Raw genomic sequence first — 16,432 nt, 5'->3', positions numbered from 1 at the left:
AAGAAAGTGAGAAGAGGAAGAAAGAAGAGGAGGAAGAGAAGAAAGAAGAGGAGGAAGAGAAGAAAGAAGAGGAGGAAAAAAAAAAAGAAGAAAAAGAGTGTAGGAGAGAAAAGAAGAAGTTGGTTGAGAAAAAGAAGAAATTAGAAGCAGAAGAAGAAGAAGAAGAAGAAGAAAAACCAAGGGCCCTTTTCAGGGCCAGCCATATTTCTCGAAAAGAGATAGCCTTTCCATTGCCTACCCCTTTTTTATTTTTTAATTTTTTTAAAAAAAAATATAAAAAAATCCCATGTTCAATTCCCTTTGACGCTATAAAGGCCCACCCTGTTTAATTTCCTTTGACGCTAAACTGCCCCACGATTTTTTTTTCTCCATGTTAATTTCCCTTGACGGTAATCTGACCCACGATTTTTCTCCATGTTAAATTTCCCTTGACGGTAATCTTGCCCAGGGGTGTTTTTAATGCTAATTCCCATTGACGGTAAAGTGCCCCCCTTCACTACTGATATTTCATCAATATCATGAACATCATTGTACAATGCAAGCTATGTAATTCTGTAAACCTTAACGATGTATATGTATTTTATATTGAAACACTTGGCTGATAAAATACTCTGAACATTACAGGACATTAGTATTACATATTTAAAAAGAAATTTAAGTACTAATTATAAAACAATATGTATGACAGACAAATTCGTCTTTTGATGGGGCATCACTTCCTTAAAAATAAACATTAAGAATCACGAGATCTATTGAACTGGAGCCGGCATATGTATTTTTGTTTCATTTGAATAACGTTTTCCGGAGAAAGGTTTTGACTTGAAGTTGGTGTCGTTTGCTGAAACGAAAGAAAGTACAGGCTAGTAAATTTCATAAAACTGCCATATTCTGTATTATGAAACGCATTTATGAAACACTATCGATACAGATACGCAAAATGTATTTTCTTCCAATTTGTATTTCGTTTTCAAATAAAATATATCCACCATTGCATGATTTGATTGTGTTTCAACAGTAGCTTAACGCCTTAGCCTTTCCCAGATGACACACGTTTAGATCAAACTCGTTAAAAGCGACTTGCTATGACAGCACTACCATTGTAATGCTAGGAATAAGGGTGTTGCTTTTCTTTCATTTACACTTATCCTCTCAACTTTATTTGTTAATACAGCATTTCCCCAGTTTATAAATATAGATAATCCTGCTTCTGATTTAAGAAGAGCCATTTCTTTCAGCATTCATCGAGACAATATTAACAAAGCAGATGAAGCGTTCTTACTTCCGTTCCAAAAGTCGAAAGATGTCTTTTTCAGGTCAGGGTTTCTGAAAAGTGATAAAAAATGTGCAAGTTACCATCCCTAAAAGTATGTATCATCTAGCACATGCAACTATATATACAATTCTATAAATAGAAGTCTTATCTTATTCAGTAGATAAAATATAATCCGTATGGTTGTAGTCGATGCTACTATTTCGTGTTTAACGATAACAAAAAAGCGAAAAAAGAACTTTTGACATCTAATTATTTAACCATATATCTACTCTGTCTCTTTCTCTCTGTAAAATAATTTGACATTACTTTATATTTTTAAAGACAAATTCCATGAAATATGTGGCAATAAGCGAACAACAATCTTGTTGTGAACGAAAAAGAAAACAAAACTCCAGATTTATTATTAAATTCAAACCTACCTTGATCAGTTGCAATAAGATATCAGTAGTCTTAAACATGAACTTAAAATATGTGTTTTCAATTAAAACGCTTAGGGTTATCGTGAATTTTCACAAATAACATGTTAATTTCATCGAATCAACGTTCATTGCATAAAATCAATGTTTGCAAAAAATCAATGTTAATTTCATATAATCAATGTTAATTTCATAAAATCAATGTTAATTTCATATAATCAATGTTCATTCCATATAATCAATGTTCATTTCATATAATCAATGTTCGTTGCATATAATCAATGGTAATTACATATAATCAATGTTAATTACATATAATCAATGTTCGTTGCATATAATCAATGTTAATTACATATAATCAATGTTAATTACGTATAATCAATGTTTATTTGATAGAATTATATGTTCATCTAATAAAATCATTGTCCTACAAAATGTCTTCCCGCTGATGTTGTAAGAGACAGTTTTTAAACACTTTCCATTTAGTATAATGTTCGCTGTATATGTTGATTGTTATAATGCCTAACTCATGCTGCAATAAAGAAATGGAATGGACAGATAATAACGCATTATTATTATTATTATTATTATTATTATTAACTTACGTCGGAGCAACAGATTTGTTTCTGAAATAAAGTAAAAGAAATGGATTGAAATAGAATAATCAATCAACTGATTTCAGCTTGTAACATTGCGATCGCTTTATTTATTGATACAGCTACAGGACACACAAAAAATAAAGACTATGAAATTTAATACCAAAACATTTATGCTTTAAATATTAAGCCGTTATATTGTTTCCTTCATGTTTTTGTAATTGGAACTTTCACTTTGCAGTGTTTTAGTGAATTATTTAAGTGTATTTGTTTTGTTATTGTATCACAGCTTCCTATAGGAACCATCATTTTGACTTGATATATTTATTACATATTTATAGATATATTTTTTATACAAAACTCCAGCGCTCTTAGGGGTTATGTTGATGAGACTTGTACTAGCAAGTGTCTTTAAAGGATACTTACATCGGTGTTTTACAGCAGTTCATCTTATAGCCGCCCGGCGTTTTGCAGTATTTATATAAATAATAGGCCAGGAATGATAAAAGTCCTAAAGCCATCAAACTCATCAAAACAACCATAGCTATATTGGCCTGGTAATCAAAGAAAGTGGGAGCTTTAGTAGTGCTGGTAGTGGTTGTATTGGTGGCAGAAGTGGTGGTTGTAGTTATGGATTCTCTGTATATAACGTCCACAGTCGTAGTGCCGGTAAGAGCCGGGCTGCCATGATCGACTGCCAGGACAACAAATCGATAAGACTGACCATAACTCAGATCTGACAGAGACCTGGCGACATACATTCGTCCCGTTGCAGTGAGTTGATAGTAAGTAGATCCACCCATCTGTGCCGTCCAAGTGTATGTAATTTTAGCATTGTCACCAGAATCTTAAAACATAGAAGAAATGTTCTTATAAATTTGTAATTCAATATAATGTCATGGTGATGTGAAATAAAGAAGAAAATGACTTATGCGTGATACGTATGCAAACACGGAACAAATGCATTATTTTATTTGTCATTATCATCTTCATTACAATTATTATCATCATTATTATCAACAGGATCCTCTGATTCTTGATCGTTTAATTCAATGATCTTATATATATATATATATATATATATATATATATATATATATATATACGTTTAAAAACATATATTGCCACTAGCTGAGTACTTCACGAAGAATGAAATATTGCTACCCCTGCTGAAATAATACATGTATTATGAAAATGTAACCCGTACCTTTATCAGTGGCGGCCAAGTATAAAATCACATCTGATGGTTGCGTGTATTGGCTTGGGTATAGAACGTATGCAATCAGGGGAAATTCGGGAGCATTGTCATTGGTATCATATATGGAAACACTAACCGTTGCAGTACCTAAAATATTTTGAAAAAGTTATAATGCTCTACAGGATTTTTCGACATGGATAAAATATGCACTTGGTATTCTATCGGAAGTTTCCAGAAACCGTGCAAAGTGTCTATAAAATAATAGATAGTTCGATGTATCACATTAATCCAAGTACATAAAAGTGAGAGAAAAAGGTTAGAACCCGTATTACATCATGTTAAACACTAAGATGTGTGATTGTGTAAATGAATGACGTTTTCACTAAATTATGCTGGCTGGATAGTTGCCATTTCCTTATCATAAAGGTGAAATGAATAAATTAAAGCCATTTCTTAGCTACTAACTCATACCCTGTGTGGTATTGCCCGCTAAGTCACATATCAATTAGCCGGTAAATTGCAAAACTCACATTGATTCTTGTGTGCCACTGTCCAAACATAATGTAGACTACGTGAAGCACTAAAACAGTCCCTACGTTGTACCTATCAGAACAGGTGTTTATTGAAACATAACCTAAGCACGACTGCAAATCATTGTGAATAATTGAAGCCAACAGTCAAAACACCTTATGTCTACTAGAAAACAGAAAAAACAAAAACTACAACAGACGCTAAAAATCAGGCTCTTAAAGCGCAACCTTGACCTTTAATGCTACACGAATATGTCTGACTTTAATGCTACATAAAGATGTCTGATTCAATAATTGAGGTCATTGCTGTGGTTTGCCACAGTAAATATCAGACAATAAATATCAGAGTGGAATTATCAGAAAACGTACTATATGCTTATTATTCTGCAAACATTTTGTCATTAAGTTGTAAATGCTGAATTAAAAAGGGTAAAACAAAGCATATAATATACCCTGCAATATAAATAAATTCGTTTACTCACCCTTCGCATTCCCAGTGTCTGTGCAAATTACAATAAGCGTGCCGCTAGACGGATACGCTCCTTGGTCCACGTTATAGTCGACGGCAAATGTAATGATACCGGAAGTACTATCGATTTTGAAATAATTATTGAAGCCACTGGCTGAAGCTTGGATGGACAATGTGTAGGTGTCTCCGTTGTCTTGGTCACTGACAATAAATTCTGGATCCATTGAACCCAAACCCGACTGGAAGATAAACAATTTAACAAAGATTTAGCGCCTGTATACCATCTTTAATTTATTAAATGATTGTTATTTCCTTAAAAGGTGCCCAAAAAAGAAATAGTCAAAAAACGTAGTCAATGACTGCAATACAGATAATTTATGACCGTTACGGTGGCCTAAAAGTTAGAGCGTCCGCCTCGGATGCGGGAGGTCATGGGTTCGAACCCCGGATTAACAAGACTGGGTGGGACATGATGATTACAAATGAACTTATTTGCATCATTATTAAAAAGTGAAAATATATGCAGGATAAAGCTAGCCGGATTCAAAAATTTTACAGTGGAAAATATATTTGTTATCTTATTATGCCAAATTAATAACTATACAGTACCATTCAAATTGAACATAACTTCAAAAACTTACCGATGCCTCATATGTAGATGTAAAATATTTAGATCTGTCAAAAAAGCAGGCCTCGTTTTCATCTCTGATGGTAATGGTGAGTGTGTATGGTCCACTGCTGGCTTTGCCGTCTGTGACGGTGAACTTTATCGTGAAGGAACTTTGTGTCTCATAATCAAAAGTACCACTTACGCTAAGTTTTGAAGCTGAAATAAGCATGTACGATATAGTTTAGTCAAACTATCTTCGAACTTAGAAATGATATATAAATGAAAAGAAATGGGTGGTTGGAGAGAGAGAGAGAGAGAGAGAGAGAGAGAGAGAGAGAGATCCATTAGATTCGAATACATATTGTTAAAGATCTATATCTCTACCATTAACATCCCGTAATAGGTCAGTCTCGTAATCCTTTCTCTTCAACTATCACGCAACATGTGCACCTACTATTACCATTATTGATAGACCAAATCAAAGGACTGGAAAATATGTAACTATGTGGCCATATAAAGGCGGCAGGTGATGGTTGATTGTTCCCTTTCAACAAATGGTATGTATGCAACGTTATTATTCAAGTCGAAATATTATAAGAAAATCAGACTCTTTGAAAAAGTGTCTCAGAACAGAACAGAACAGAAATGTATCGGCAGCTGAGCACTAGTAATAGACATATCCGATGTATTCAAATTTTGAAAACGTTGAGGTTATGTGGTAAGTCTATGATTGATTGTGCAATTTATTCAATATTTTGGGACATATATTATTCAGTGTGATTTGTTCTTTTAACGTAGCTTTAACCATTTTTCAGTCATATCGTTACAATTTGTAGTGATGTCTAGCATTGGGGCATCAAGCCGCGAGCATGTAGCATGATGTCCCACCCAGACACATTATCCTGACACCAGTCCGACCAGTCCTAACACTAACCTCTTAATGCTGAGTGCCTACCGAGTCAGCTGTTAGTACCATTTTTATAAGTGTTTTGTATGACTCGGCAGGGGTTCGAACCCACGACCTCTCACATCCAAAGTGGACGCTCTAGCCACTAGGCCACCAGATTGGTACATTATTCAGACTCGGACAACACAGTCATTTGCTAATAAAGGAGTGCCATTAAAGATTCATATACTAGCTGTACAATCGTCTGGAGTAGTTTTATAGAATAATTGTAACGCTTGTTCATTTTGCAAGTAAACTGTATCGTCCCAAAATACTCTTATGAACCAACCGGTTTGTTCGTGCAACATAAATAGTGGTGTGCTTCTTAAAAATATTTTTCGTAAGAAATTGGAATGTACACATTCATTTACAAAACTATCAACAAAAAATTTCAACAAAACTTATTGCAAAGTAATTAAACTCTTATGATTTTTTTTACTAACTGAATAAACAAGGATTCCCTTCGGGATGCAATGATTGTCTTTTTATTCCCTTCGGGATGCAATGATTGTCTTTTTATCACTATGGCCTCGGTTGTTTAGTAGAGATGAAACCAGCTATAGTAAAGGAGACAGAGAGCACTGTTCGTACCATGGAAACGTACCATTTATACCTCGACCTAGCAGAGGCAAATGCTACTTTCATTTTGTGCCTAGTGCAACATACGCAGCTCTTTATGAGGCAGCAATTAAAAAAGCAATTAATTAATTTGGAGGGTTCTTAAGTGTGAAAACGTCCAGTGTTTTGTTTCCATTTCATTAGTTCCTTATGATAATTTCTGCTTTAGTTTGGATAGTATATGTATGTTTCTCCAATCCATTACTTCTTTTGATTTATTTCTAATCAACATTGGATAAAAATACCTTTACTCGGTGTATATTGGTTTTTGTTTTAAATTTACATACTGTACTCATTTTTTCAAATTTTATTCTTTATTCAGTACAGGTGAAAATTTTAAAGATTATCGCATGACCAGGAATATCAGCAAACTTATACTAATACAAAAAGTGATTATCAAGCTTTTTATGAAAGAATTATTTTGTTTTTGGTATTCGTAATATGCTTAAACTGTTTGCAGTAATTGTTGTATTATTTCTCCTAATTTTGATGAAATTATTGCTAGAGGTGATCAGAAAATGAATGCCTACCATAAGTTAAAAACATCACATTGTAATCCATGTTGAGAAAAATTACATGCCCCAATTAGAATTGCAGATTAAAATTGTATCACTTTTAATCGGCAATTCTAATTGATGCATGTCATTACCTTTCAATTGACTGTAACCATTTATCGTTCATGAACAATTATACTTCTATGTTTTTCTTTTTATATTTCTTTCCTGCAAAAGTCTTTTATTCCTTTCTTCTTTCTCTCTCGATCTTCTCATCAATTTCCTTTCTTATTTGTTTCCTCTATTATTCCTACAAGACTTTAATGATTCTATCTTGCCTGTAGCTATAATCTATTCACAAACAATATACATTTATACAAGTGCATAGTGTAACGTAAATGGCCATCGTACGTGTGTGTGTGTGAGAGAGAGAGAGAGAGAGAGAGAGAGAGAGAGAGAGAGATTACTTGTAGAATCAAAACTGAAGAGACTTGTTTTGTCTGCCGGGGAGACGGAAAAAGAGGTCGTCACATTATCACCAGCATTTGGTTCTACTATGACTAATGTATAAATTGCACTTCCGGACGCCGTTGTCTCCAGGACACTGATTGAACTATCTAGGTTCTGAATTGTTGGCGCTGTATTGACATCTACAAAGATAATAATAATAATAATAATAATAATAATAATAATAATAATATGCTACAACTCTAGAACTTAAAAGATGTAACAGGAAGAAGGTGCAACAAACAAGTTAAGTTAAACAAGAAGTTCCTTTTCACAACAATACAAAACGAAAAATTAAAAGAAAAAACACTTACAATATTGTGATTTAAATTCCCAAAACTCCTAAATGTCTTATAAAAAGCCCCAAATATAGTATGTTCCGAAAGAATACAAATATTGTTAAATGTCCTGATCTAAACAATGTTGAAATCCAGAATATTCTTGAATAAATTCACATAAAGCCAAAGTAATCCGAAAGTCAATGGATACTTTAGTAATTTAGATAAATATTTTAAATCAATAATTCCTCAAGAATCATGACTGATTGCAACAACACAGCTGTATAGTCTGGTTACAAATGGATTCATACACAATTAAAAAGAAATGACTTATTTGCCATTCAATCCCTATTTATAGTCATTTTCACATCACCTTTATCGTAGCAGAATGTGAAACAACCCAACGAAAAAAACCAGTCGAATTGTAAATAAACGTGGTCTTTAACAAATGCTCGTAAACATTTTGTTTGCGAGCGAAAACAATCTGAAGTACAATATCAATCATAAACTAAAATGAAGTACACAATAGATTAAATATTCAAAACAAATAATAATAATAATAATAATAATAATAATAATAATAATAATAATAATAATAATAATGCTTGCGGGATATAAGATGAGACAGTTACTCACTTGAAAATGATTGAAATTACCTAAATAAACGGGACGTTACCTGGAGTTTGTGCTCCTGTTTGCAACCATTTTCTCAGCGAGTTCACCCTAAATCAGTACAACCAACAGACCAAATAGTACACTTACATCTACCTCAGAAAAAATGTTCTTTAGTCCGGAGTCTAAGTGTTGTTATCAGTCAGATATAATGAGGGTGAATGCCTATTTAAAACCCCAAATAATCTCCAACCTTAAGACCAGAAGCAAAATACATATATAATGCCAAACATAACGCCATTTTATACTGTAGAGCGTGCGCTTCATTAGACATAGAAGTATCATAAAACTGAATGTCTACAAAACCACCATGTTATCCACCATTCATGCAAAATCAGACGTCTAGCCAAGAAGCTGCAACATTTTCACATGAGTTGGCCGAGGAACCTCTTGAATATATTATGTTCGGATAGGATCCCAAAATTTAGGTCCTTATACTGGCAGGCATTACAAGCATTCAGGCACTGCAGAAGCAATCACAAATGAGATGGGTAGGCAATCCAACCAGGATGTCAAAGAGCGACCACCAAACATAGAGCTTCTGTGGTAAGCTAAAGGACTGAAAACGTTCTCAGGGTGGACTGAAGAAAGGCTTCAAAGATCCCCTAAAGTCAATGTTGAAACACTTCAAAACTGACTATGAGTCTCGGAAAGATCTCGAGCAGGATCTTTCCACCTGACGCAGTCTCAACCATACGGGAACTTTGAAATTGAGTAGAATTGCAGATACATTTCATCCTACATTAACTAAGCAGCCTTAAAGGAACTATAGTCCAGTTTGACAGATATTTCAGAGTAGAAACTGACCTGATTACCCTCGAACTCATAGAAGCCTTACCACATAACGCAATACTAAACCATTCGCTTCGTGCTTTTGCAGTAAAAATTTTTAACTGAGAAGAAACACTGAAAAATGAATAAGACAAACAGTACCAAAGGTGGGAGGATATATACAGTCTGATAGCAAGATGTTAAATAATTAAATACTGCCACTCTGGTGGTCTAATGGTTAGAGAGTCCACCTCGGGTACTGGAGGTCGCGGGTTTGAACCCATCCGAATTATACCAAAATCTTATATAAAAAAATAGTACTTGCATCTGCCTAGCACGGCGCTCAGCATTACGATGTTAGTGTTAGGACTGATCTGGCTGGTGACAGGATGCAGCTGGGTGGGGCATGATTCTACATGAATGCGGCATGAAGCACAGTGCTAAACATCACTAACAACTGCCACAATGCAGACATCGTACCGATATTATTAAAATTGTTAAAGCTACGTTACAAATCAAAATCTCTCTCTCTCCCTCTCTCTCTCTCTCTCTCTCTCTCTCACATAAACATACACACACACACTCACACACGCACACGATAACTTGGCATAAATGTGCAAAGAAATGCAAAACCAATATTTGCAATTAAAAGTCAATTGGCACGTTATATAATCACTATAAATTATGTTCTTGATGTAGTTTAATCAGCAAAATCAATATTTATTGACGCGTCCATACAGGTAAAGGAACAACGGTGTTTGTCACGAGAAAATGACACATTCGAGCACATGTTCTAGGAGCAATGTATATATATATATATATATATATATTCTAGCATGGAATACATAAACTGATTTTGAACGAAACGCGGAAGAAGAAAAAATATTGTCCCAAAATAGAAGCAAATGATCAACACTAGTTCTAGTGTGTTTCCTCTCAAATCGTCTATTATAAGGCCGTTTGCTAGAAAATTGTCCAGTCTTAACTGATTTTTACGTATGTACCTCAATGCGGCCTATTGCGTCATTTTAGACTTCTCCTAACATGTCTGGTGTACTATGATATATTTAAAGAAAATAACACTATTAACTGTATTATTGTGCAACAGTCACCGTGAATCATCATGGACGAGTGTCCAGTGTGCCATATGGTTATGCAGTATTGTACATGTACCAAGTAATCTCGTACGTGCAGGCAGTATTGTACCAAGTAGTGTTGTGCGTACAGGCAGTATCGTATCAAGTAATGCAACACTTTTTGTTTCATAATTAATTGTATATTCCAAGTTTTACTATTCCTGTTTAGGGTGTAATAGAAACCATAAACATGCAATTATAGGTTCTTTACTCATGCTTCTTCATTTCATTCGTGGAGCCACTGATTTTATCCAGAAGTCCTCCTTTCCGTTGTTAATAAAGTTGTAAATATTATACATTATAAATAATAATAATAATAATAATAATAATAATAATAATAATAATTATTATTATTATTATTATTATTATTATTATTATTATTTCGAGTATGTGCTGGGAGAAGACGTCTTGGGGAATACTTTGGAAGTCGACGTGGGAATACGTGCTGGAAGTAGATGCTTTTGGTGTACACATTAGGAGTAGTTTTTGCGGAGTACGTGTATGGGTAGATGTTTAAGTACATGTATTGGGAGTAGATGTTTGAGTATCTGTCAGGAGTGAGTAGAGGTTTAGGGATGCATGTTTGGAGTAGACATTTTGGGCTACGTTTCAAGAGTAGATGAGATGCTATGCAACCTTTTCATTGTGACTAGCAATATATAGTATGCTCCCTCCCCCCCCCCGCCCCGCCCCCGGTGGACTAAGTGATTAGAGTTTCCTCCATCACTATTGTACAAAGTAGCCTAAGCAAAATTACAAGATGTTCAAACCGTATTTTCTTAATTTAAATAAAGTCTCTCCTTGGAAGAAAGAATATGGCGTAAAAGACAAGCGTGTCATCAAACACAACTTTGACATTATATACTATCTAATAATAAAGTCAAAACTTAATGCATTCAAATAATAGTATGAGAGAATAATCCATATTGTATTAATGTGTTCTTCGGAGAGAAAAAAAAACTGATGTCGTGAACACCTTTATTCCTATTTTCGATACGCGTGCAGCACGGGCGTCACCTAGTACATGAGATTGTTAAGAGGATCAAGGTCGGTGCGCTTCTCGAATATTTTAATATTTAATAAGAGATTGTGCTACCATAATATGGAAACCTCGTTGCCTATGGAAACCTCGTTACCCATGGAAACGTCATTGCTTATTTCTACGTCGATAATGCTGTAACATTATGATAGTTTTAGTATTATTGTCCACACTACTTTTCAATAAATTATAAATCAAATTACATTTAAACGAATCTTGAATGTTGTATTGTACTCCCATACAAATATGAAATCGCACCTATCGTCTTGGTTTTCCGCTGACTAGTTTCAAAAGCCTGCTGGCCGTTTATGGCCCCGAAATCACAAGTAGTCTCTCTTTTTATTCCATTCTCCTTTTAAAAGCAAGATTTATTGTTTCTGTTGAGCACAAATTGAATCAAAATAAAACACAACAAATGAAAAACCGAGAAAGAGTGACCAGGACCAGGTCGAGTATTCTTGATAGGTATGACCTGAACAGCAGCTTTTCTTTTCTATGACGAATATTCCTCAGAGTTACGACCTACACGTTATGTGGCAGTGGCGCAATACACCATTTTGGTCATATTCTTTTTACCCGTGACAAGCATATTTTATGTGCTGAAAGGTTCAAAATCTTCAGTTGTTAACCAGGACATAAGACTAAAGAAACGTTTACGTTGCTTAATTGATTAGCACAAGTCTAATTGTTTAGAAGGAAAAAAAAAAGCTAAGGAAAGTAGTTTAAGCGCAAGAAACTGCTTTCAACAAAATTAATGTGTTTAATTTGATCTATTACGTGTTTGCATTTAATTACAGAAGATCAACTGTTTCAGAGGAATGCAAAATATCTAAATATGCAACGCATTTACAAATTGTCAAGCCTTGCAAATTTCCAGTAATTTATACATGCCCTAAAATATTTACGTCAACATCATTTAAGACATTATAATGAAACTTATTATTGATCACTAACTGATGAAATTGATACAAAAAATACGATTCAAATTGATACAAAAAATACGATTCAAATTGATACAAAAAATAAGATTCAAATTGATACAAAAAATACGATTCCAGTAAACATTATGAACATTGTGAATAAGTGTACATGACCCTAGTGTCAGACTGATTCTCTAACATGTTGTTGCTCATACCACGATGTATCCACATAGCAAATAACAAGACTCTGAGACCAATTGTTCTTTAGAAACTTCCCTCCTTTAAAGTAACATGAGGTCATTCTAGGAAATAATGGGACGCAAGGACTTATAGACACGCACACGCACAACAAAAGCTATGGTGATGTTGAGCTTTGTGTAAGACTACTTACTTGTTAAACTGAGTGTTAATGTTCCATTAGTGCTGTCTTTTCCATCTGTTACTTTGATAGTCAAATAATACACGGAAATGAGCACGTATTTCAGGTGTTGTGTATTGGTCACCACACCTGTGGCTGAAGGAAAAGTTACAGTGTTTGAAGAAAGGTGAAACAAGCATATTATACGATACACTAGAGACTTTGCCACTTGCACGATTCATAAATAAATATTTTAACGGTTGGGAAAAAGCTTTAAAGACAAATCAGTTTAAAATATAGATTTTACTTTCACCGTACTCTTTGTGCTTTTCAATGTACAAAAATGTACATAAATGCATAATATATGATATAAACTAATGTAGAATTATTTAAAGAGTAAAAATAGTATATTTATCGGAATTTATCTGGAAATATACAGGTGGATGGATTACTGTGTATACAATATATTTACCTGAATTTTTCTGAAATATACTGGTTCATTGCTTACTGGCTATATGATAGATTACTAGCTATGCAATATATTTACCTGAATTTATCTGAAATATACTAGTTGATGGATTACTGACTTCAATACTATACGTCAATACCGTGCTGTCCACGTCAGTAGCTGTGACGGTAAATATTGACGTTCCTACGCAAGTGGTGCTCGCCGAAAGCGTAGCTGTGCCTAGTGTTGTAAAGAAAAAATTTGGTTGTTCTGTGTGTAACGGTAAAGCTATCTGACGCTTTCGCATAATTTGATAATAAAATTTGTACAACTCTCATATCTATAAGGAAGTAAATTGGGATCAATATGCATATACGATTTCGTAATGTACTAAAACTACATTTAAGCTTTTGAAACATACCTTTAATGCATATTTCTAATTATATAGTGTCCATTCAATAATAATAATAATAATAATAATAAACTATTTCATCGGAACATTTTTCTATACCCAGCGTCAAATGAAAGATTGATTATTACAATAGCTTGCATATAGCAATGTGTGACCATGTAATTGGATAGTAACTAACCTGGTAGATTTGAAAAGACTGGGTACTTGTTTGGAATTATTTCTACTATGAGTGTGGATGTCGAGGTACCCCAACTATCGGAACAAGCAAATCTCAGAGTGTATATTGGCACAGTTTCGTAATCCAAACTTTGGCCGCCAAGCAAGTAAAATCTGTAAACTTGCAACAGAAGGAACAAACAATTAATAATAATAATAATAATAATAATAATAATAATAATAATAATAAAAACATCAATGTAACTTGGAGGTATATCTTAAGTTCTACAACGTAAACCCAATCTAAATATTTGTTTTCTTCGGGAAAATATCATTTAATTGTGCATGGAGGTCTTACCTGAAAACATTGGCAGGAAACACACAAAGCCCACCCCACGCAACCCCGCCACGCAAACGCTTCTCTTTAACTTTTGCCAATGTTATGTAGCAAATACATTATTATTTAAGATGCTGAATACATTATTATTTAAGATGCTGAATACATTATTATTTAAGATGCTGAATTATCTTTATTGAAAAATTACTTGATGAATATTCTGTCTTGTCTTTCTCCACGCACTCCATTTCTTTCATATTAATTACCTGAAGGTGTGTCTATCCACATTGCAAATGAATTTGAATCGGGATTTACTTTTGTCAAATTGCAGTATATGGGATCGTTCTCGGGATCGATGACAGTTAAATTATACAATGACGTTAATGATACTGTATTTTCACTGATTTTCACGGCACTAGGTGGATTGGTTATTGTTGGAGCTTGGTCTGGATTTACGTCAACCTGAAATACAATCGAAATAATTCAGAGTGCAAAAGAAATAAGGATTTTTATCTAAATGTTGAACATTCATAATGTGTAGCATCATGAGATGTACAAATATTTTGGCCCATTTTAGCAGGATGTTCTCCTTCTTCCTACTTGATGGATTGAGACGAAATAACATGATGCTGATTATCTGTTTGAAAGGTTCACTTCTTGTATTCCTGGGAATATGTGTATTTTTGTAACAACAATGTTCTGGTTTCCGCTTACATTCTGTTCCGGAAACAGCCCCCCCCCCCATTTTACTGATCAACTTATACGTAAACTTCTTTGTAAATATATGCCAATTTCAATGAGCAAGCTTGATATCAAATATTGATTACCGCTATTAAATTTTAATAATCAAAGTAATATTCAATTTATCACAATGTTATTTATTTTATAGTTACTGTATACAATGACACATAGATCAGAGAGAGAGAGAGAGAGAGAGAGGCTAACAGGAAAAACAATTGTCTTCTTTTATCAACCTTTTCAAGGTATTTTTCTCTTTTTCAATGCTTTCCTTGTTCGTCGTATATCCTTCCTTTCTTTCAAATTGTAACTTAAATTAAATGTTTCATAAATAGAGTTGCATGAACTTGTATAAATCAGAATTCTGGTAAATTTCATGACGTGAAAATTTCTAACTCTTTTGTGCCACTGTTTCCGTTTGATCGGACTAAATGAAAATACATTAGAGGAGAAATAACTGTCTGTACACAAAAATAAATGTATGGTAACCTGTGTGGAGGCACTCGCCGATTCTTGATTAATATCTGTACAGGTAACCGTGAGGGTATAGGAAGGTGTGGATTCGTAATTAAACCCGGCGCTGTTGGACAAAACGTTGATTGCGTAACCTTATAAATAAATAAATAAATAAATAAATAAGAACTGTGTGTAGGATTTTATTTTTCATACTTAAACATGATTCACAACTTAAGACCGTGTAGGGAATAAGAACTGACAAGATGTCAGTGTCTTTTCAAGAATGTTCAATATACTGAAGCGAGAGGTCATTGCAACCAAGTTTACGTGTGTGACACAGATTACGTCTTTAACGCATTTTCATTACAAGCAGATACAAATGAATAAAACAAATACGAAATGCAGAACACATATATAATCTTTAAGTTATAAGCAAAAGCCGAAAAAAAAGCCAAAGTGACCTAGATTTATTTCGATTAAATCAAACTTTGAAATATTTGTTGTTACTAATGGACAATTTGTGGAGCTGATGTCACTTGTTTAGTAAAATGTGGAAATCTTTCCGGAAGATACGTGAGCACAGCTTAGACACTTACCGATATTTGGTAGTAGCCATATCGAGCTCGAAAATCAAAAGTCCATAGGACAGTGGGTCTTGCTGTTCCACATAGACTTTTAATTCGTCAAACACAGAATCAGAATGTGATCTAGAAATATTATGTACATATCGCCAAATGAATCATCCAGCCGACGGTAGTTCAACAGTGACAAGAAATACCGGTAAGTGTGTACAGAGGGTTTCATGGTGACAACGGAGTTACTGATCGTAGCGCCTAAAATTATCACCCTTAGCTCCAATGCGCATGCCCACAAACAATTTCCAGTTCCGGATAGTTCACCGTTCGACACTTGGTTAGCGAAACATAGTCAACAAAGGATGTGATTGTGATGTGATTTGGATTTTTAACGTAGCTTTAACAATTTTTCAGTCATATCGCTACAAAGGAAGGTATCTTACTACAGATCATTATGGTTAAACCAATGAATCAAGTAT

The 16,432-nt window shown here is 34.1% G+C and overlaps 1 protein-coding gene across 1 annotated transcript; it reads right to left on the bottom strand.

Annotated features, from left to right (window-relative positions):
- Window positions 1-346: 346 nt before the first annotated feature.
- Window positions 347-16,186, bottom strand: LOC149783333 (protocadherin gamma-A2-like). The gene is made up of 14 exons (XM_089933095.1): window positions 15,975-16,186; window positions 15,412-15,530; window positions 14,451-14,646; window positions 13,870-14,028; window positions 13,379-13,519; window positions 12,865-12,987; window positions 7,618-7,800; window positions 5,124-5,308; window positions 4,496-4,721; window positions 3,493-3,630; window positions 2,712-3,132; window positions 2,295-2,315; window positions 1,280-1,323; window positions 347-838 (listed from the first exon to the last, which is right to left on the bottom strand). The coding sequence occupies exons 3-14, from the start codon at window positions 14,470-14,472 to the stop codon at window positions 750-752; spliced, it is 1,752 nt and encodes a 583-aa protein (XP_089789221.1). The 5' UTR covers window positions 14,473-14,646; window positions 15,412-15,530; window positions 15,975-16,186; the 3' UTR covers window positions 347-749.
- Between the last annotated feature and the right edge of the window lie 246 nt (window positions 16,187-16,432).

Source organism: Sinohyriopsis cumingii, chromosome 14 (assembly GCF_028554795.1).
Source record: "Sinohyriopsis cumingii isolate HCF-2022 chromosome 14, ASM2855479v2, whole genome shotgun sequence".
Classification (NCBI taxonomy): Eukaryota; Metazoa; Mollusca; class Bivalvia; order Unionida; family Unionidae; genus Sinohyriopsis; species Sinohyriopsis cumingii.
This window is presented reverse-complemented; position numbering and strand designations above follow the sequence as displayed.

What these genes read in the sequence shown, in the direction of transcription:
- LOC149783333 (XM_089933095.1), bottom strand. Translation starts at nt 14,472, where the DNA reads ATGTGGATAGACACACCTTCAG. An exon ending in CATCTACATATGAGGCATCG is followed by an intron (nt 4,722 to 5,123) that starts GTAAGTTTTTGA and finishes TTTATCTTCCAG; the next exon opens with TCGGGTTTGGGTTCAATGGA. An exon ending in AACAAATCTGTTGCTCCGAC is followed by an intron (nt 1,324 to 2,294) that starts GTAAGTTAATAA and finishes ATCACTTTTCAG; the next exon opens with AAACCCTGACCTGAAAAAGA.